This window comes from Felis catus, chromosome E1, assembly GCF_018350175.1.
Source record: "Felis catus isolate Fca126 chromosome E1, F.catus_Fca126_mat1.0, whole genome shotgun sequence".
Classification (NCBI taxonomy): Eukaryota; Metazoa; Chordata; class Mammalia; order Carnivora; family Felidae; genus Felis; species Felis catus.
Genome location: NC_058381.1, coordinates 18,360,409 through 18,379,891, shown reverse-complemented (window position 1 = coordinate 18,379,891; position 19,483 = coordinate 18,360,409). Strand labels below are relative to the sequence as shown.

At 53.6% G+C, this 19,483-nt stretch overlaps 5 protein-coding genes across 8 annotated transcripts in view; 2 read left to right on the top strand and 3 right to left on the bottom strand.

The window, feature by feature from the left end:
* Positions 1 to 68: 68 nt before the first annotated feature.
* Positions 69 to 8,722, bottom strand: POLDIP2 (DNA polymerase delta interacting protein 2). 2 transcript variants are annotated; one of them, XM_011288980.3, is made up of 11 exons: positions 8,488 to 8,721; positions 7,089 to 7,170; positions 6,125 to 6,222; positions 5,338 to 5,434; positions 5,092 to 5,167; positions 4,749 to 4,856; positions 4,149 to 4,285; positions 3,354 to 3,380; positions 3,023 to 3,148; positions 1,908 to 1,987; positions 69 to 1,117 (listed from the first exon to the last, which is right to left on the bottom strand). In XM_011288980.3, exons 1-11 carry the CDS (start codon positions 8,646 to 8,648, stop codon positions 1,003 to 1,005), a joined length of 1,107 nt encoding a protein of 368 aa, XP_011287282.1. In that variant the 5' UTR covers positions 8,649 to 8,721; the 3' UTR covers positions 69 to 1,002. The 2 variants fall into 2 exon arrangements, with proteins under 2 accessions (XP_011287282.1, XP_019673041.1); XM_019817482.2 differs by lacking the exon at positions 3,354 to 3,380 and having other exon boundaries at positions 8,488 to 8,722.
* Positions 8,723 to 8,827: 105 nt separating this feature from the next.
* Positions 8,828 to 17,073, top strand: TMEM199 (transmembrane protein 199). Of its 3 annotated transcripts, none has more exons than XM_019817483.2 (6): positions 8,828 to 9,070; positions 10,101 to 10,174; positions 10,520 to 10,609; positions 11,125 to 11,167; positions 11,400 to 11,512; positions 11,719 to 11,855. In XM_019817483.2, the coding sequence occupies exons 1-6, from the start codon at positions 8,860 to 8,862 to the stop codon at positions 11,761 to 11,763; spliced, it is 576 nt and encodes a 191-aa protein (XP_019673042.1). In that variant the 5' UTR covers positions 8,828 to 8,859; the 3' UTR covers positions 11,764 to 11,855. The 3 variants fall into 3 exon arrangements, with proteins under 3 accessions (XP_019673042.1, XP_019673043.1, XP_003996547.1); XM_019817484.2 differs by lacking the exon at positions 11,719 to 11,855 and adding an exon at positions 16,320 to 17,073 and having other exon boundaries at positions 8,829 to 9,070; XM_003996498.5 differs by having other exon boundaries at positions 8,829 to 9,070; positions 11,786 to 13,190.
* Positions 14,727 to 16,438, bottom strand: SEBOX (SEBOX homeobox). Its single transcript, XM_019817485.3, has 3 exons — positions 16,325 to 16,438; positions 15,995 to 16,155; positions 14,727 to 15,855 (listed from the first exon to the last, which is right to left on the bottom strand). The coding sequence occupies exons 1-3, from the start codon at positions 16,353 to 16,355 to the stop codon at positions 15,475 to 15,477; spliced, it is 573 nt and encodes a 190-aa protein (XP_019673044.2). The 5' UTR covers positions 16,356 to 16,438; the 3' UTR covers positions 14,727 to 15,474.
* The window catches only part of SARM1 (sterile alpha and TIR motif containing 1), a 24,717-nt gene continuing 21,603 nt past the window's right edge, over positions 16,370 to 19,483 (top strand). The window contains exon 1 of the mRNA XM_019817478.3: positions 16,370 to 16,545. Coding sequence (XP_019673037.1) covers positions 16,370 to 16,545 — 176 coding nt within the window. The remainder of the gene's footprint in view (positions 16,546 to 19,483) is intronic.
* VTN (vitronectin) overlaps positions 17,709 to 19,483 on the bottom strand; it is a 3,012-nt gene continuing 1,237 nt past the window's right edge. The window contains exons 5-8 of the mRNA XM_003996497.6: positions 19,262 to 19,418; positions 18,915 to 19,067; positions 18,146 to 18,487; positions 17,709 to 17,905 (exon numbers count right to left, since the gene is read on the bottom strand). Coding sequence (XP_003996546.2) covers positions 17,793 to 17,905; positions 18,146 to 18,487; positions 18,915 to 19,067; positions 19,262 to 19,418 — 765 coding nt within the window. The 3' untranslated portion in view covers positions 17,709 to 17,792. The remainder of the gene's footprint in view (positions 17,906 to 18,145; positions 18,488 to 18,914; positions 19,068 to 19,261; positions 19,419 to 19,483) is intronic.

Sequence of the window (19,483 nt, the reverse complement as noted above, 5' to 3'; positions counted from 1 at the left end):
CAATCCTATTGCACTCCGTGGCCCTGCAACCCTGGCTCCCCCTGGTGGAGGATTAAGGACAACACTAGTAAGGGCTGGAACTGAGATTTAATATTAATTCAAGAATAAACAACCTCTTTGACAATCACTACGGTAGGAGGGAAGCAGGAATCCTAAGATTCAGGGGAAAATGCAGCACATTTCTTCTCTGGCTCTTGGAGATGTGTGAGCAAGCAGCTCAGAAAGTAGCTTGGCTCAGTCACCGTCCATACGTACCTAAAGCTCCTCGCTGAGTTTCTGCATGGGTGGGCTGGAGGCCTGAGAGACGCGTGCTCATCTGGCAAGCCTGTTATTCCCGGGAACTCATGTGGCTTGCTGCCCTCCTTCCCAGGCTCAGGGAAGCCAGCGATGTCCATGGCTGGCCAGTGCTGAGAGCTTGAGCCCGATGTTGGCCTCCTGCTCTGCACTTGGCAGGATAAAGAAGGGGAGTCCAGTCTAGCCCCCACCCTGCTGGCTGGGGCACCGCGACCCTGGGAAACATCCAGCCAACCCCCAGCTTCGGGAGGGAAACCCATACATACTCTAGTAGATGGGGCAGCTTCCTGGAAGGGCAGCAAGGAAAGCAACCAAAGGCCCCCAGGGCATCAAAAAGGGAGCCTGAGACCCCTGGGGGCAGAAATGGCGAGGGTGGCCAAGTGTGCACTGGTTTATTGACCAAACCTCATGTCTCAAACAACTCGTGTGACAGGCCAGGAAACCCCAGGCCCTGTGGCAGCTGAACACAGAATTCCTGGTGGAAAGGTTTACTGGAACACAGTGTAGCCAGGGGAAGCCAGCCTCAGAGGAGTCCTACATGGGTCTTCCGGAGAAAATTATACCCACCCACCAAAAAAGCCCACGATCAAATGGTGCAAACGACAGACAGACCCACTGTGGCCCATGGTAAAGAGAGAGTTCTGCAGCAATTGTGGGACCAGAGCTGTTCTTCAGGGGCCGAGCCTAGGCACTCGGGCCTCAGCTGGCCTACCAGTGAAGGCCTGAGGGTGGTGTCTTCTCATCTTTATTGCTTTCCAGAGAGAAGGGAGGGATCCGGACATCAAAGTGGGAGCCATCAGGCCTCTCGAAGCGGAACGTGCCCCTGTGGTCAGAGAGCACCTGGGTTAGAGGGAGCGAAGGCTGAGGCCCCCCCCCCTAAGGATCTGGAGAGCCCTATGCCCTCAGCTCCAGAACTGAACACAGCAGGATGAGGCAGGCCTGGGCTCTCTTCTGCCTGGTCCGTGTCAGGATCACACTGGTCCAGAAACCCAAGGCCCTTCCTGGCCCTACATGAGAAAAGATACAGCTGCCCTGATTCTGGCCCTCAGATGCACACTGCGTGAGCTACCCAACTCTACTTCCAGGTTAAGGAGTGAACCACCCAGGGAAAGAACCAACTACATGAGCACCAGACCTCTTCGGCCCAAGTCCTCAGTCCACAAAATCACAGGGAAACCAGAACACAGGTAGTTATAAAAAATCAGACATGGAGGGCACCTGGGTGGCTCAATTGGTTGAGTGTCCAACTCTTGATTTCAGCCCAGGTCATGATCCCAGAGTCGTGGGATTGAGCCCCGAGTTGGGCTCTGTGCTGAGCATGGATTCTGCTTAAGAGTCTCTCTCTCTCTCTCTCTCTCTCTCTCTCTCTCTCTCTCCCTCCCTCCCTCCCTCCCTCCCTCCCTCTCTCTCCTTCCACCTCTCTCCCCGGACGTGCCTCTCTCTCTTAAAAAAAAAAAAAAAAATCAGAGAAGTCCCACACAACAATGAACAGCAGAGAAGTCTCCACCGCAAGATGTAACCTGACGCAGAATTCACCGCAAACTGAGCTCTCACTTTTCTGACCTGCAGCTGTGTCTGTGGAGTCTCGGTGCCCCGTCCCGGCACGTACTTACCACATGTGCCCGCTGGAAGCTTGCAGGGAGACGTGGCTGCTGTACTGGAACGCAGGCTGCTCCTTGGATAGCACTGGCTCCTGTAAGGGTGTGGACAAGATAGGTAAGGCCAGACAAGCTCCTGTACCCCGGGGGCCACGTGCTGACTGTTCATCAGGACTGGATGCCCCCTCATGCTTCCCACAATGACTGCCTGCCAGTACCTCCTCCCACAGCACGGCCACTGATCCCGGCCTTTAATTCGGATTCTGGGAAAGAGAACCTCAGACCGAACGTCTGTGGGCCCTGGGCAAAGATCACAGGCACAGGACCTACTCTGTAAATACCCCTTCCAGCGCCCATTCACTGAGTGCCCAAGAGCCAGGCACCATGTGCTCTGCCAACCTCTGCTGACTTAAATCTGCTAATAATTAGGAGGTAATAGGTGTGATCCCCATTTTAGCAGGAAAAAACTGAGATTTCCGGTTAAATATCTGGCCCAAAGTTATGTGAGGAGTAAACCACACACAGCTGGCATTCAGACCATCTAACTTCAAAGCGCTGTTCTTAGTATCCCACCCTGCCTCCCAAGTCCCTACTGACTTGGATAAACGCATGTTACATGTGGCCCCTGGCCATTTCTTGTGCCTTATTTCTCAGGAGACAGGGTGGGGTAATGCACGGTTTGCAAAATCAGATCTCATGGGCCAAAAGAGGATGCAGGCATGTAAGGAGGCAGAGGAAGGACAACCAGGAGTAGTGGTTGGGGACGGGGTGGGGTGGGGGGAGCCCCAGCTAAGGGCGCTCAAATTCATATTTTTAGTAAGGCTCCGTGCTGGCAACAAGAACTCTACACAAACTTTGACGTCAGACTCCCTTGGATTCAAATCCAGGTCCCGCTACTACTAGCCACAGGACTGTGGGCTATTTAGTTAGCTTCGCTTTCCCTTCATCTGTGGGACAGGCTGTAAGGAACCTATCTCACAGGGTCGTTGTAAGGTTTCATCCAAAGCAGCCCAATGCGCTCACACACAAAGCCTCTGGTCCCTAGCCACAGAACAGGACAGCGTGCACTCAGCCCCCAGGCCTGCCGGGCAGGACCACGAACCGGGCATTACCGGCCTGATGATGCTCACCCTGCCCACCACCCCTCGGCCTCGCACTGTCTCCAGGGTGCCGGACAAACTGAATATCCTCCAGTGTCGCTCCCGAAGCTGCACCACGTCGCTGTCGAGGTTCTCTAAGCGGATACAGTAGCGCCACTGTGGGGGGAGAGGAGAGAGTTCACATCTGAGAAAGAACAGACCTTGGGCCAGTCCCCCCAGAATTCCAAGAGAGCAAAAGGCAACAAAAAGTGACACCTGCAGCACACAGCCGTATCCCCCGGAGGCAAACTCCCCACCTCCCCCTGCCCCCCACACCGGGCACAACTCCTGAGCTTCTCTCCTCCCACAGGGAAACACTCACCCAGTAGACATGGGAATTCTGGGCTTCCTGGGGGGGGAAAAAAAAATTAAGTCCCAGAGGGCAGGACCAAGTCCGTTCCAATCAACATCTCTCCAACTGAGTAGACGTGTTCCCGGAAGGTTACGGAGGCAGAACAATGCTGCGAATGTCTGTGGGGTGATCGCTGAACTATGGCCAACAAGCCCAAACGGAGGCCGCTTCCCCTGGACCGATCTCTGGCCTCCCTCCTCCTCATTCTATCAAGATCACCAGCGGAGCTGGATGCCAACGGAAATCAGCCACAAGGCCCTTCCCTTCTCTCCGGTCTTCCAGCTGCTGCCCCAGCCCCTACAGCCACTGCTGGCCCAGGCCACTGCCCCCCTCTGCCCTTCCGTAGCCCAACAGCGTTACGATACCCAATATGCTCTATGTTGGCCTCTCCCACTACTAGGAGCTCCTCCTGGAAGGCAGGGCCAGTGTTTCATTTCTTTTTGAGGCTCACAACCAGGCAAGAAATAACCCAATAAATATCTACTACGTACAATGTGTGAAGATCAGCCTCTGCTGATTTAAACACGCACATATGTATTCTGCATACACACATACACGGGATGCCCTTTGAACCAGAAGAGAAGGAAAGTCAGCCTGGAGGACTCCTTCCCAGAACCTGAGTGTCTCCCTGCTCTAGGTCTTAGTGTTGATCTAATGTGTGCAGCACTGGGAAGCAGAACCCACTCTCCGTCAGTCACACGGGGGCACCACAGGGAACCGGGGCCTATCCCTGAGGGATGGGGCCCAGGCCAGGCACATACATACCCTCATGCCCATGTAGAAGGGGATGACTGTGACACGAATGTTCTCAGTTGTTTCCCGGTGGACATCAGAGAGTTCCAGCCAGGGGTGATTCTTCTCCTGCCAGGCCCGTAGCGTCTCCCGAGCCACAAAAGGGGGTGCTGGGGCAAGATATAACTGGTTGGTCCAGGCCAGAGTCCCGGGTGTTGCACTCATTCTCCAACTGCCCCTCCTAGAAAACTCTTCCCAATTCTGACCCAGCCAAATAAGGCACCCAAACATAAAACAAAAGCACGGGCTGGAAAAAGGCCCAGAGCCGCCAGGAATAAGCCCGGAGGTCTGTGACATGGTGGGAAGAGAAATGGGCTGGGAGTGAGGAGCCCAAGTTTTCAGACCCTGCTGCAACCATGACCTTGCCTCTAACTAGCAACCTTGATTCCCTTCTCATCACCTGAGCCTCAGTTTCCATATCTGTTAGGCAGAGACAACAGTCATCCACCTGACTTGGTATGCTAATGGGAGGCTGAATAAGGTTGTGGGTATACAGCTTTGAAGTCACTTCTATGCTACTGTCTTTGAAGAAAGGGCCCTTCCATTCCAGCTTCCTTTCTTGAGGGAGATCACCTTTTGTCTGGTCATACAGAAGAAATCTTTCAAACAGCTCATGCTGGATGGGAACCTGATCAGTGGAGGTGTAGGGGAGGATGTCTTCATGGCTGACATAATCCAAGCCTGGCACAGAGAGAGAAAAGAGACGGTGAAACTCACAGAGGAAAGGGGAGGAACAAGGCTGGGAAGAAACACAATTCCTGGCCTTGTCTCAAGGTGGGACGAGCCTGGCACCAGCACTCTCAGCCACCATAATCCCTCCCAGCAGATTAAAGGACGTCAGAAAGGCATCGGCATCTTCTCGCTGAGAGACACCAGACCTCTCATCGACGGGCACATTCAGATACTCACTACTCACCTGGGATGGCATAGAGGGCCCGGCTGTCATCATGGTTAGCCAAGAAAGTCACAGCTTCTGTCTGAGATCTCTGAGACTAGGGCAAGAAGCGAGTCAGAGATTTTCTTAGTCGCTATCCAGTCCTGAAAACTCAGGGCCCAGTGCTGATCTGGGCTCTATTTGACCCTTCTCCCTCCCTCTGTCCCCATCGGGCTCAGGCCTTTCCCATGGAGAGAAACCCCCAGCCCAGCCATCTTGCTTACTTACTATATGTGGACAATCTCGGGCATCAATCAGCACCTGATAGTAAGTGTGAGTTTTGCCTTTCACCTCCTTAGAGCCATGGCCAGCAGGATTCTCTGCTCTGTAGGGTAGGGTAGGGGAAGAAGCCTAAGATCACCCCAAGAGAAAGAGAAGCAGTGCCTGCCCTAGCTCCCTACCTCCTCACCTCAACAGACTAGTGCCTGACCGGAAGGGGCTTTGGCATAAGCCAGGTACCGGCACAGCAACACCCCGGCCCAGCCGGGGGTAACAAAGGAACACGGGGGACCCACTGTGCAGAGTCACCATTTGTCTTACTCTCTGGCTACTCCTTGGAAAGGGGCCATGTTGAAAAATTCAAATTGCTGCCTCCTTCCAATCCTGGAGCCCCAGGTACCCCGCTCTTCTCGCATCCCTGGGGCTGTCTCTGATGACTTAATGGAGCTGGGCCTTTTCTGTTTTAATGTATTCCAGGGAAAAGAGATTGAAAGATTCTAACTGAATGCCAAGAAATCAAGAAAATTAGTCCCTCAAATACCTTCTGGGCTACTTATAATGCAAACAGAGAACAGCTTGGGAAAGCATCCTGGGAGGGCCTAAAGGGACCCTCTGGCATAAGACTGTCCCTGGCACTCAGCACTTTTGTCTCCATGGTGTCCAGGAAGTACTCTGGGACTGTTCCGATGGCCCAGGAGGATATTGGATTCACCCCTGGGACCCCAATTACGTATGTCGGCCATGACTCAGGCCTCCTCCTAAGGGTACCATGAGGCACAACGACAGGGGTACTTACTTCTCGGGAGCCGCAGAAGCCACATCCCGGTCATAGAGTCGGGCCTGCCAGGGAAACAGGACGACACCTCGGTAGCCAAAAACACTATGAAGAAAGAGCTAGGAGGGAAGAGAGGTCTCCGTGAGCGTGCAGTCCCCAAGTCCTTGCAGGTGGGACCCAGACCGCTAAGCAGCACAGGTAGCCGCAACACCAGACGTCTTGCCAGTCTTTCTCTTAAACTCTGTGACCCACCCCCCACCAGCTTCAGGACACTCTTATCCCCCGCCCCCTCTTCACCTGGCTGACTTCTGCTGATCCTTCAGGCTGTAGCTTAAATCTCTAGGAAGACTTCCCTGACCTCCCCTCCACTTAGCACAGTGCTTGGCCACCAACCCCACCATAGTTTGTCTCTAGACTGCCAACTCCACAAAGGTATTGCTTTCTGATTCAACTCCCATACACACCCGGTCCACTGCAGGCAAACCAAAAAAAGGGGGTGGGAGGGTGGGGACGAGGAGTTGAATAAAAAAAAAAAAAAAAAAAAAGTCCTGACTTACAAGGGGTCTCAGTCTATCTCAGTGGATCTGGCACAAAGCTGATACAAAAACAAGAGCCTCACACCCACAGCTTATATGACAACTGCAATCAATTCAACTATGACGAAGCATCAAAGGTTTCCTTTCCTAAAAGCTCCCTCCACGGGCTTCCCACCATCCACTATATTACAGGACTCTTCAACAACCTGGCTCTTTCCTCGCCGTGGCCCACATTACCTCTGTCCATGCTAACTTGGAAAGGGAACCCGGTGACTCGTGAAATGGATTCAAATCCAGGAAAACAGAAACCCCATCTTGAATCTGTGATTCCGATCTGACACTGGCCACCGAGGCGGAAAACTGTTAACATCTGGGTCTATGACCAAAGCTGATGCTTTCAGAAACAGGGCGCACCTCGAAAATGAAAGATGACCCAGCTCGGCACTCACCTGCCCGGTCTCGTATTTCCCATTCTGTTTTGGCACCTCAAACACACCAACTGTCTCCAAAACTTTGCCCTCTGGTCGGTTTCTGATTAGGATGGAAAAGAGCAAGCAGCTGAAGAGCTGAGAAGGTAATGGTACCTACAGCAACAGAAAAAGCTACTAGAATACTTACAGAGGGGCCAGGCAGAGGGGCAGGTGAAGCAGGTAAGGGTCCTGCCAAACCACCACTCCAAATTCTGCCTTTCCCTCTTTCGGGTCCTGCCTCAGTTTCTGTGTTAGGTCTGACTGCACCCAGACCCTTTCTTCTCTCTCTGCCTTCCTCATATCATGCCCTCCCACCATTACTTGTATCCCTTGCCTCTGTTTCTTCCCTGACCCACCCTCCTGACCTCCCACGGCATTTTAACCGACCTTCCCACCTTGCATTTCTGTTATTTGTGCCCGTGTCTTATCTCCACTAGAGACTGTAGGTTCCCTGGGAGCAATGCCTATGTCTGATTAGCCTGTGTTTCCCCTCAGAGCCTAGTGTATATGAGGTGCTCAAAAAATATTTGTTCTGTAATTATTCCATCTCTATCTACCCCCCTAAACTGCAGCCTTCACCCTGCCCTTGGAGGGCATCCCTGCACTGCACTTAGTAGTCTCTAAATCTGGTTTTTGTTCGGATTTACATCAAATTTCACAGGGGTCTTAAACTGCAAATAGTGATCATCTCTCCCCAATACCGGGGTCTAATCTCAGCCACTAAAAGGTCAGTGTTCTGTGACCTCTCTGGACAGGGCTGCTCTTTCTAGGGGGTCCTTCAAAGGTCTGCTATTCTTAGTATTTTGGAGATGTGAACCTTACACTTCCTCTCACTTGACCCTCCAGCCCCAATGTGATCTGCCTGTCCCATGGCTAGAGACAATGTTCACATCACCCCCATGGCCTCCGAACCCCCTCCCCAAGTCACACAGAAAGAACCAGTTTCCCCAAGGTCAGGCTGAAACCTGGAGCCCACGCAGGGCCCACACTCAAGAGTCCTGCTTCCCACTTCGAGCATCTTTCTTTGGGAGGCCTTGTCCCAATCCGGGGCTGGGGGTTCAAGTCAAAAGCCCTAGGGCTTCATTAAAGGGCTGCCCATTAACAACAGCGCTCGGGATCTCCATTTGGGGAGGTAGGATTCGTTCCGGGAGGGTTGCTAGCTCCCCTTCAGAGCCAGCCCTGCGCAACCCAGGGCTCTGGGCCGCGCTCCCTTCTCTCATCCTGGCACACATCCCAGCCAGGGCAGGTCGGCTCCCGGCCGGGACCCTCTCCCAAGTCGAACTCCAATCACCCTCTGCCGGCCCGGCCTCCTGCCTCCTCGCTGACCGAGAACACGCTCCCTGGGTTCCACGTACGGCCCCCGCGCTCCGTCCCTCACCGGGACGAGAGGTGCCTCCGCGTCGTCGTGGTCGCCGCTGGTGGGAAGGCCCCAGCTCCACCCGCCGCACAGAACGGCCTCGGCCCCCGGGCCCCGGTTAGCGAGCGGGACCACCAGCGGCTGCCCACGGCCAGGGCCCGTCGGGCCACACAGCCCGCCATGTCCCGCCCGAGCGCCCGCTCGGCTGCTGACTCTGGGCCCAACCCGCGGCCGGGAGGCGTTCTGCCCCCCCGCCCCACACTGCCCCGCGCCGCGTCCCCGCCCCCTTGGCCCTCTGCCCCGCCTCGTCCCGCTCCGCGAACTCCATGCTCCTTCCGGTGCGCGATGGGCGGAAGTCCCGGCCCCGGGTCACCTGACCATAAGCCGCTGGACATGGCGTCTCGCTTGGTTGCCGGCGAGCGGCTGGTGCGCGCCTTGGGCCCCGGCGGGGAGCTGGAGCCAGAACAGCTGCCCCGGAAGCTGCGGGCAGAACTTGAGACCGCGCTAGGGAAGAAGCCCAAGAGTGGTGATTTTCCCAGTGGCTCCGCGCGCCTGGTTTCTTTCCGCTTGATCCGAGATCTGCATCAGTACTTGAGAGAGAGGGGTGAGCCCCAGTCTCCAACCCGGACTCGCCTCCGTTTTTCCAGAGTCTTGTCCTTCCTGAGCCTTTTCCCACCTCTGTCATCGCTATGAGGGGGGGAAAAATCCATCACTCTCCTTCGCCCGCGAACGGTCATCTAGCCAACCCAAGAGTCACCTCATAAACCGTAGGGCAGCCCACTGGCTTAACTTCCATGGGGATTTCTCGTGGATGACCAAATTTACTTGTGCACTTTTTTTCTCTTGAAAGTCTCCTCGTGAACTACCAGGCCTACTTAGGGCCGCCTGATCTTTGAGGAAGACCAGGTCTACTTACAATAGTGAGCTTGTCCTGTTTGGGGATCTGGATTTCTTTCCATCCCCAAAACAAGTTAAATCTGATAGTTTATTTTTTGTTTTGTTTCTGTTTTTTGTTTTTTTTTGTTTTTGTTTTTGTTTTTGTTTTTGTTTTACATAGGATTATGGAAAGCTCTGTTCAAAGACCTGAACTGGAGTAGCATCTGAGTCCTAGTCCTAGCTCTGCCACAAACTTCCCTTGGAGAAGTCATTTCCTTTCATTGGGTCTCAGTTCCCTTAACTGTAAAGGGAGGGACTAAGACCACACTGGCTTGTAAGGTCTTTTGCCATAATTAGTATGGCTTGCCCAGACATACAAAAGGTAGACTATAGAGGTCATCTAGTACACTGTCCTGAGTATTTAGCATTACTGTGACCGAAAACTATATTGGGCAGTTCTGTTGTGGCTGCAGCATGACCTAATCTAAAGGCAAGTGTAAGTGGCTTACGTGTTAGTTGTGACATTGGCAAGATAATTGAGAGCTGACATTCAAAAGTCAGTATGCGCATTAGGAGATACTTATGTGGAATTGTCTTTGATTCTTCTCAATTGAAAACGATCTTGGAGATGAATTGAGATACGAATGGCCGTACTTTGTTTTGGTAGAAAGAATAGAAGGACTAGACCCTTCTCTGATCTTAATCCTTCGACTTCAGTTCTATTTATCATTGTGTTTGTGGAAATCTTTTCTTTCCAGGTTCCACACTATACCTTCATGAGCTCCTAGAAGGCAGTGAAATCTACCTCCCAGAGGTTGTGAAGCCTCCCCGGGTATGTAAGGGATATATTTGTGAGAGTGGGTATTGGCTGAATTGGACTTATTCATGATACATTCAGATTTATGAATCAGTCTTTGGGCTCAGACATTTGTCTTTTAAATCCTTGAGAGCCGGGATGGGGGATCTGGATATTGTTCTGCTTTGACTGCTTGGAAAACAGATTCCCAGCACCCCCACTCCCCCCCCCCCCCACAAACATTTTCCAAAACAGTGGGGGCAGAACTGGTACATGAATCTCTTGGCACCCTTAGCAGTGCTTTGCCCCCTGAGACCAGTGGTTGTGACTTGCTTTCTAGAAAACTGGGAATATCCTTGTCATTTGATTTTTCTGCCCCAGAACCCAGAGCTAGTTGCCCGTTTGGAGAAGATTAAGATACAGCTGGCCAACGAGGAATATAAGCGGATCACCCACAATGTCACCTGTCAGGTAAGGGCCTGCTCTTCAGTACCTGGACTGAGTAGCCCCTGAAAGCAGAGCCCTGCGCTGGGAAGAGGTACATAGGGAAGAAACAACATGGAAGCTTGGTTTTTATACTCTTCAGGGACCATCGAAGCTCTGTGCTGCCTACAAACCCAGTCTAATTCCCAACTCCCTAACTGAGACTCTGGGCTCAGATGGTGACTGATTCTTAAAAGTGGTAGAGATGGAGACAAGCCTTGGAGCCTTTCTTCTGACAGGCTCCCTATTATTCTGTGGCATGCTCCTGCCCTGGAGCAGGAGAGGAGTAGATGGGTATTGGGAGCCTATGCCCTTCCTCTGAAATGCTTGATCTGTGGTCCAGAAAAGAATCCAGTCGGTCCCAGACAACAGAATCCATGGAGAAGGCAGAGTTAATGTGTTGGGGAATAAAGAGAGCAGAGCCCAGACTGACAAATGGGTGTTCTCTGGGCCACCTCTGAGCTGCTTCCATTCTGAAATCATTTGCATTTTCTTTTTCCCAGGATTCGAGGCACGGTGGGACTCTTAGTGACCTCGGAAAGCAAGGTGAGGTGCTAGGCAATCAGATTGCTAAAGCCTCTCCCTGGGAGGGGTTGGTCATGGCACTTCTTTTCCACCCCAGTGCTCTGGGTTTAAGCCTAAGCTATTCAGCCTTGCCGTTAGAGGGTAACCCGCTTGATGGTGGGGGGGGGGGGAGGGGGGGCAGTCCTGAGGTAAGAGGGCGGGCCTCATGGAGGATGCTGACCTAAAGGTTTCTTCCCTGGGTTCTTCCCCAAAGTGAGGTCAGTGAAAGCTCTGGTCATCACCATCTTCAACTTTATTGTCACGGTAGCAGCTGCCTTCGTCTGCACTTACCTTGGAAGCCAATATATCTTCGCAGAAATGGCCTCAGTAAGTAGGCACTGGGCAGGGCAGGGTGCCCCAGGTGGGGGTATTGGTGGAAGAGGGAGGAAGGTATGTGAAGGTGTCTTGAACAAGTTAGGTGTTGAACAAACATTTAGAGGAGGAGCATTGAGCTGTCCAGCAGTCATGGAGGTACATAATAACCTGAAGAGAATCCAGATCCTCTTTTCTTCCCTTCCCCCCATTCTTCTCAGAGGTGCTGGAGGCTGCAGAGTTGGATGCTGACCTGCATCCCCTAAGCCTGGTTCTCTCTCTCCCCAGCGGGTCCTGGCTGCATTGATCGTGGCCTCTGTGGTGGGTCTGGCCGAGCTGTATGTCATGGTGCGGGCGATGGAAGGCGAATTGGGAGAGCTTTGATGGTTCCTCATCAAAGTGTGGAGTGGATTTTGGGAGACTCCAGGCTCCCAGCTGCCAGTCACTGACTCTCAGTCAACCTGTCAGGCTCTTTGTCCTCAGCTCCGGTTAGAGGGCCAAGCCAAGGCCACCTGCTGGTCCTGCAGGGGGCGGGGAGGGCATCCTCTGTCAATTTCCAGAGGGGCAGTAAAAGAGACTGAGACAACAACTGAAAAGAACTGGTCTTTCAGTACCTTCTCCTGAACCCAGTGCCCATCTGCCTTCTCCAGTCCATCTGGGCACTGCTGAGGCTGGGTTTTTCCATCAGGAGTAAATAGAATACAGGCCTTCCAAGAAGCAGACAGTACTGCCTTGAAATTGCCCAAGTGCATAAATTGATGGTCACCCTTGCTGCATACATCCTTGATGCAGACCTGTAATTTAGATCAGTAGGCTCCAAGAAAACAAAGGATTTCCTTTCTCCAGTTTGTGCCAGAAGAGGAACTGATCACAGGACATCGAATAAGAGAAAGGCGGGTTGGTATGGGATGGTGAAATTGGGAGCTAGGCAGCTACCTTTCTGGAATCTTCATTTCTGTCTTCATCTTCTTTCTTCCGCTTGCCTTTTTCACATTTTCTGTATGCTTCTGCCCACCTCTGCCACTCGTCAGCCTTCCTTAAACTTCCCACCTCCCCATCACCCTTTGCTCTGCCTCCAAAAATGAAACCAATTCAGATGGCAAAACAGTATGTGTGATTTTAATTGAAAATCTCTTTGTGCTTGTGTGTGTTGGTGGGAAGAGTATGCCTACCGTGGATTGTCTCAGCTAATAAAGGGAGATGTTCTTTGTAGGTATGGATTGTTGTCAGGTTTGACTGTATATGTGAACACGAAGAGACATACACGTGAATATGTACGCGTAACATGAGTATGTACACATATTGTTATACGTAAGCCTAATGGAGGATTTTTTACGTAGGTTCTTAAAATATTTGTGGGGGGCGGGGTGCTAAAAATAGTTTGTAAATGTGCATAGTTGAGTAACTGCTTTCCGTGGTTGCTTTTGGTCTTCACAACCATCCTGGAGGTTGGAAGAGGAAATGGTTTTAGGCCCCTCTTCCCGAAGACAAAGGCTGAGAGAGATCAGATGACCAGCTGTGGTCCTTCTTCTGTAAAGGGAGCCAAAGACTGTTAGGTTGTCCTGAAGTCCCTGTGTAATGTTAAACTTGCAAGAACTTAGATTAATGGTATAGTGATAAAGTCTGTATACGTGTACTTAAAAACTATTAGCGATAGTTATTTATTCAATAAATATTTATGGCATCCACTGTATTCTTATCTCAAGTCTTGTGACAACACAGAAGCCCAAAGATTCCTTAGATCTGATCGTCGTTCAGGGTCTGCTCCTCATGGTGTACTCCTTTCCATTTATTCACACCATGAGCTCCTGTGGTCTTTTGTTTTCTCCCAGGGTACTCTTCTGTTCTTGGAAAGAACATTGGCTCAGTAGACATTTGCTCTACAGTGTTTGCCAGTTTCTGCCAGTCTGAGCTTCTCCAGACACTACGTGAGAGAGAGGGAGGGTTCAGGTCCTTCTCTTCCACCATAGATCACTTTGTTGAGAAATCTTAGAATTTCTATTGTCGATTAAAAGGAATGTCAGCTGTGAGAAGAAGTGCAGGTGGCATTTTATAATGTTTCTGGCAACCCAGTGTAGTTTAGAAGATGCACTGAATTTTTGTGGGGGTTCGTGGCTATACCAGTGCTGAACTCTGTGGGCCCGGTAGCCTGTTGTGCCCACATAGCCTTAAGCTTTCACATCCCCCAGATACCTGGATTGGAAGGTTAGAAGACTTCCAAATGTTAGATAAAGAGCAGGCCCCCTCAAACAGCTTCCGACCTAGGGCGTCTTCTTATCCTGAGATTGGAGTCCTTCCACACACACACCCCTTTCACTAGAATGGGGTCCTTACCTGATCCCAGTCCCCTACTCAGAAGCCAACAGGCTTCTGTGGCATCGAACACTTACTGAGAACTCCTTTATGAGCCAAGTACTGTGCTAGCTTCTGGAGATCAAGGGGTAGAAGACCTAGTTCCTGCCAAGGAGATCTGCACCGTGCAAAGTGGTTTTTCATCCGCAAGGGCAGAGCTGGAGATAGCGATCAGGTGGCCTGTCCTCTGGCTCTCATTGCAGTGGAGGGAACTCTGCTCTCCGCCGCTTACTCCATCTCACCGTCCCATACTTTTCTCCAGTGCAGTCTGGGCCCAGGGCTTCCCAAAGGGGAGTGCTTGGCAGGAAGCCAGAGGAACAAGAAGTTTGGGGCCTTCCCAGTTTCTCATAGCCTGCTGTGTGGAGAGGGAGAGGCAATTTGCATGAATTGAGAGCTTTTATAGCATGTCACACATCACATGTAGCCCTTTACTTAACATCATTGCTTCTCATGCCCCAAATGGAGAGAAGATACGTTATCCACCCCCCCCCCCCCCCCCCCAGCTTGCAGGCTCATAGACTTTTAGAGATTTACGAGGTTACGTGGCAGAGCCAGGATTTGAATCCAGTTTAGACCCTCTATGCTTTTCTGGAGCAAAGCAGCTCCAGAGGTGAAGGCAGCTGGAGTGTCCTGGAATCAGTAGGAGCAGGAGCAGAAGGTGCCAGCAGAGGCTCCCATCTCCCCAGGGTCTGTCAGCCAGAGCCCTAAACCCTTCAATTAACTGTCCCCCTAACTAATCCCAGTAGAAGCCTGGGTAATACCTCCCACCCAGTATCTGTGTGGAACCTGACCCTGTTTAGGGATTAGGTGATGGGAGATACATTTCAAAAGCAAACGGCTCTTGTCCCCATTCATTTGCAGCACACGACAATCCAGATTAAGGTATAGAGTTTGGGTTTTATTTGGAGATTAGTTGGTATTACAGATGACAGTGATATGAAAACCCAGTGTTGCCACGCACACACCCCCCCCCCCCCCCCCGCCCCATGCTAAATCTGTCAGGTTGTCTCCACAGCCTCGGGTCAGAGGGCAGCCAATCTGATCTTTGTGAAAATTAAATCAACATAAGCCCGGAGCTTTTCTTTCCACTGTATTACTCTAATATCACTTCCTCTTCAGATCCATGGTTCTGATTAATTTGTCTAGGTGGTGGTAGGTCAGGAGAGGGGGCCTGGGCTACAAAAGGGTGGGTTCCCCACCATCTGGGATGAGTTTCGGTTCTCTCCTCACCATACTCACTTAGCAGTTAGCTAATGGGCTAAAACGGAGGGACGGCTGCCCATTCTTTAGAGGGAGGAGGAGTTGTCAGTTGGGATGAGAAGAATTGGGGCCAGGCCTGGCGTGAGAGGTGGAAAACCTGGCCCTGACCTCATCTCTCTAAAGATACCTCCTGCCACGGCGATGGGCGTATGCCCCAGGAGGAGCAGGGTGCTGGGTAGCTGGTGACTCTAGGCTGGCCTGGAGGACAATGGAGGGGAGGGATCCCTGAGCTAAACTTCCTTCCAATAAGAGAACTCCCTTGTGTAAAAGGAGGGACAGGGGATCCACTTCTGATGTGTTCAGTCCTAATGGGCGGGGGTAGGCTGCAGAGCCAGAGGAGGGGTCTCACAAGTTCAGGACTTAGATTAGGAGTGGTCCTGGTTGGTGACAATGGCTGAGGCATAGATGAGGTCAGACAGGCTGCCCAACGAGGTCTGGGGAGTAGCTCGTTCTGAAGAAAGGTGGGTCGCTGAAGCCCCAGCTGGTCCCCATGGGGTTACAGCTTTAGCCCCTGCCCGGCTCTGCCCTGGACCCAAGCCAGGAGCTGAGCAGGAGGCATGTCTACACAGTGAGGCACACTGAGGCGTGCTGTTGGAAGGCGGGAGCTGGCCTAGTTTTCGGGGCTCCCGGGACTGCTGGAGGGTGTCTGGAAGAGAACGGGCTCTCGGGGGGGGCTCTGGCCTCGGGCTTAGGCCTCCCGCCTTCGTATTCTTGATTCTCTTGGCCCGGCGGTTCTGGAACCACACCTGGTAAGGGAAAAAGGAATCTCTTCTGGCTCCAACCACCCTCCCCCAGGTACAGGGAAAGCAAAACCTGGAGGCAGGATACCCAGAGGAAAGGGGCTGTGTGAGAGTACCCCCACCCTGAGAGGGGGTCACTGCTCACCTGTATCTTGGCCTCAGGAAGGCAGGTGACCCGGGCCAGGTGCTCACGGGTGCCAATGTCAGGGTAGGGCCGGGCTGCAAACACCCGCTCCAACTCCAGCAGCTGCCCTCTGCTGAAAGTGGTCCGCTTTCTCCGGTGGGGACCCAGCCCACTGGCATGGCCTGTGGGCCGGAGTAGGGGTCAAGCTGGGGCTCCCCGCAAAAGCCTCCATCCCAGCCTCAAAACCCCCAGCTGACCCTGAAGCCTCTACTCCACTCCCCTGCTTCAGCCTTTCCCCATCACACCTTCCCCCTCATTCTCCCCCTGCCCACCTTTTCCCCACCAGATCACCTGTTGAGGATGCATCCACAGGGCTGGCCATGGAGCCGGCAGAGAATGAGGAGCCGGAGGGCCATGCCAAGGCTGTGCCCACACCACCCCTCCTTGTGGGGTTTTATCCTGCTCAGAAGGCTGGCCCCGCCTCCAGGAGGGGAGAGGTTTCATCTCGAGCCGATGGGGAGCAGAGAAGTCCCAGAGGGAAGAGTAGAAGCCAGGGACAGCGTTGGGCTTGTGTGAGTATGGATGGGGCAAAACTTCTCTGGCCCCTGCTCCTCCAGGGCCTCACAAAGAAAGCTGGTCTGAGCCCCTCTCCTCACACCCCACACCCCACAGTCTGTGGCTGAAATCCTGTACTTTGTGAAAATCCTCCCAGGATTTGCCCGGAAGGAAGCCAAAGAGATCCTTCTCTCTAGCACTCCCACTGCTTCACCTTCCCCCTTGGAGCCCTCAGTGCCCCAGTGCCCCAGTTCCCCCAGGGGACGGTGGATGCAGTCCTGTGCCACAGCCTGGGGCTGGGCTGGTGAAGCTGGACAGGATGAGGAGGCTGACAGGGAGACGGCAGATGAACCGCAGCCAGTCCGCCCTCAGCAGAGCTGGAGAGCAGATGTTACCACCAGCTTGCCCTCGGGTCTGCTTTAGAGATTTGCCTGCACCGAGCCCTGTCTCCATGGCCCCTTGAGAGCCCAGATGGGCTTCTTGGAGTCCAGGAACCTTGGAGTCCAGGAATCAGAGGTTTCACAGGTACAATCGAGGAGTTTTAAGAAAGATGCTTGTTTGTGTTTTGTTTTGTTTTGTTTTGTTTACAGAGTATTCATCCTTGTAAGTCTTCTGAGTCCCTTTTCTAAGAGAAGTGGGTGCATTTGGATTTCCTTTGAGTTCTTGCCCTTTCCACTCCTAACCTCAGTGCCCCAGACCCCAGACCCAAGACAGAGGCCTCAAAGAAAGGCTCATCCTAGGGGTGGGTTTGGGGAGCATGCTGACCAGTTCCCTAGGCTAACCACCTTGCAGGCTCAGAAGGGCCAGAAAAGCGGAACCAGAACCGCTTGCCCTCTGCCCCATCTCTCTCCTCCAAGACCCTAGTCACCTCCGAGAGGCAAAGGAAGCCCAGGGCTGGGAAAGGCACTTGGTGGCTCCTGTCATCACCAGAGCTGTTCAAGCTCCCGCCAACGTTGGTAGGCTGGTAGGGGCTCCTTAGCTCAGGAGGAAGCCTAGCACTCGTGAGGCCCTCCCCAGGCCGGAGCTTTTCCGGTTCACGGAGAAAGCCTGAGCCCAACCTGGACTGGACACAAGGACACTCTCCTCCTCCAAGACTTCGTGACAGCCCAGCTTCCCCTCCTTTCCCCAGGCAGATCCCGGTCTCTGCCTGTCCACTCCAGTCAGGACAGCAGTCTTAAACTCAGGACCAAGGGGTCTTTATTGGGATGGGCGGAAGTGGTTGAGGAAGGAACAGTGGAGGGCCCAGCTGTGCAGGCTCCGATTCCTACTGGTGGCCAGGGGCTGGGCAGCCCAGCCAGTACTGGGCGATGGAGCGTGGGTAAGGAGGGCTCACGGTGTCCACTTGCCGTGTGCGAAGGTTGACTCGGTAGTACTTGTCTGGAAGAGAGATCAGCAGAGGGTGTGTGAGACCCAGCCAGGCCCTGCCCACACACCCCTGCCCTGAGAAAGAAGCCCTGGGTCTCTCCCGGAAGGGTGAGTGAACATCCACAACGCAGCCTAGGACTCCCAGCCTGCCTTTCTGAGTCACCTCCCAAGGGCCATGTTCAGCCCATGCGGACCAGGGACAGCAGGGAAGACCCCAGCTAGACCAGCTACGGGGATGGCACAGGCTCCCACCTCCTGAGAAGAAGTAAACACTTTGGATGGGCTCGCAGGTGGCAGGCACAAGCCAGTCCATGTCGTAGTCACGAAAGTTGTAGATGCCCAGGCTGTCCTCCTCACTGGAGAGCCAGGACAGCCAGGCTGAACGGGACTGCCGGTGGGGGTTCTGGCTGCGGCCTCGGCCACGGTTACGGCGTGAGCGGTAGCGTTTACGGTTACGCCGCCTAGACTTCTGCTTCTCGGCCCAGGATTGGGGAGCTGAGCCTGAGATGTAGATGCGGCCGGCCATGGCCGCATCCACTTGCCTGGGCACACCAGGCCAGTCCCGGCTGATGAGCCGGGGCTGTCCAGCACCGCCTGTGGCAGGGAAGAGGTTAATGAGAGCGTTGTGGGCCTGGAGAGTTCATCTGGTGCCCAACTATGGGCCGTGCCTTGCCTGAGGGCAGAGCAAGCTCATGGCAGAGCACAGCACCCCAGCCCTCTGACTCTCTGTTCGGTGCTCTTTCCCCTAGCCTTCCTCCACTGCATCCCTCCCCACTTGCCTCAGTCATAGGCCCTCCTCCTGCTGGCTGTGCCCTCAGCTGCACTAGGCAAAGTCCAAGGTGTGGGGTCCAGGTGGACCTCCCCCCAAAGGTCAACAGAAGCAAAGTCTGGCTTGAGCAAACAGCTTTTGAACCCCAGCTCCGCAATCACGGCCCCCTCCGGCCAGCCTTGCCCTGTCCCTACCCTGGAGATCCCAGCCCTCTTGAGGAGAAAGCGAGGCTTGCTCTCCCTCCCTCCATACCAGAGAATCTGTTCCCGAAGAGAAATTCAAAGAGGGTCTCCCAGCTGTCGCGCTGCAGCAGGGCAAAGTGTTCAAACACTGCGGACAGGGAGCTGCCTTCACATTCCTCCTGACTGGGCTGCTGCTGGAACTCATACTCCCAGTACTGTCTCCCTGAGTGGGGAAATGGGATGGGGGGAGGTTCATGAGTGAGGCCAGAAAGCCAGCGCCAAGGCTGCTGGAGATAGGAGCTCCTGGCCGGGGAGTGGGAGTGCCGAACGTAATTTGAGGCCTCCCCATAGAGGAGTGTGGAGGAAAGCCCAGACTGCCCCACTGCCTGCTCTTTTCCCCACCCACTCCCTTAATACCCTTGAAGAAGTAGGCCCGCTCCCGGCCACTGTAGCTATGAGCAGGGAGAGCCAAGGCTGCATCCACGTTGTCCGGAATGCCCTTGAAGCCTTCAGAGATGTTGCGGGGGTAATCTGGGTCCAGAACACCATCCTCGAAGCGCCAGTACTGATGACCCTAAGCGGTAGGGAAGGAAGGGGGAGTGAGGAGGTGGCTGGCTGAGCACAGGCCGAGTCCCCCAC

Coding starts and splice junctions, on each gene's coding strand:
- SEBOX (XM_019817485.3), bottom strand. CDS start 16,355: ATGGCCAGCCCTGTGGATGCATCCTCAACAG. Junction 16,156..16,324: donor TGTGGATGCATCCTCAACAG/GTGATCTGGTGG, acceptor TCCGGCCCACAG/GCCATGCCAGTGGGCTGGGT. Junction 15,856..15,994: donor TTCCTGAGGCCAAGATACAG/GTGAGCAGTGAC, acceptor TTCCCTTACCAG/GTGTGGTTCCAGAACCGCCG.
- POLDIP2 (XM_011288980.3), bottom strand. CDS start 8,648: ATGGCGGGCTGTGTGGCCCGACGGGCCCTGGCCGTGGGCAGCCGCTGG. Junction 6,223..7,088: donor GGAAATACGAGACCGGGCAG/GTGAGTGCCGAG, acceptor CTTCCCTCCTAG/CTCTTTCTTCATAGTGTTTT. Junction 3,149..3,353: donor AGAATTCCCATGTCTACTGG/GTGAGTGTTTCC, acceptor CTCCCCCCACAG/TGGCGCTACTGTATCCGCTT.
- TMEM199 (XM_003996498.5), top strand. CDS start 8,860: ATGGCGTCTCGCTTGGTTGCCGGCGAGCGGCTGGTGCGCGCCTTGGGC. Junction 10,175..10,519: donor AGGTTGTGAAGCCTCCCCGG/GTATGTAAGGGA, acceptor TTTCTGCCCCAG/AACCCAGAGCTAGTTGCCCG. Junction 10,610..11,124: donor CCCACAATGTCACCTGTCAG/GTAAGGGCCTGC, acceptor TCTTTTTCCCAG/GATTCGAGGCACGGTGGGAC.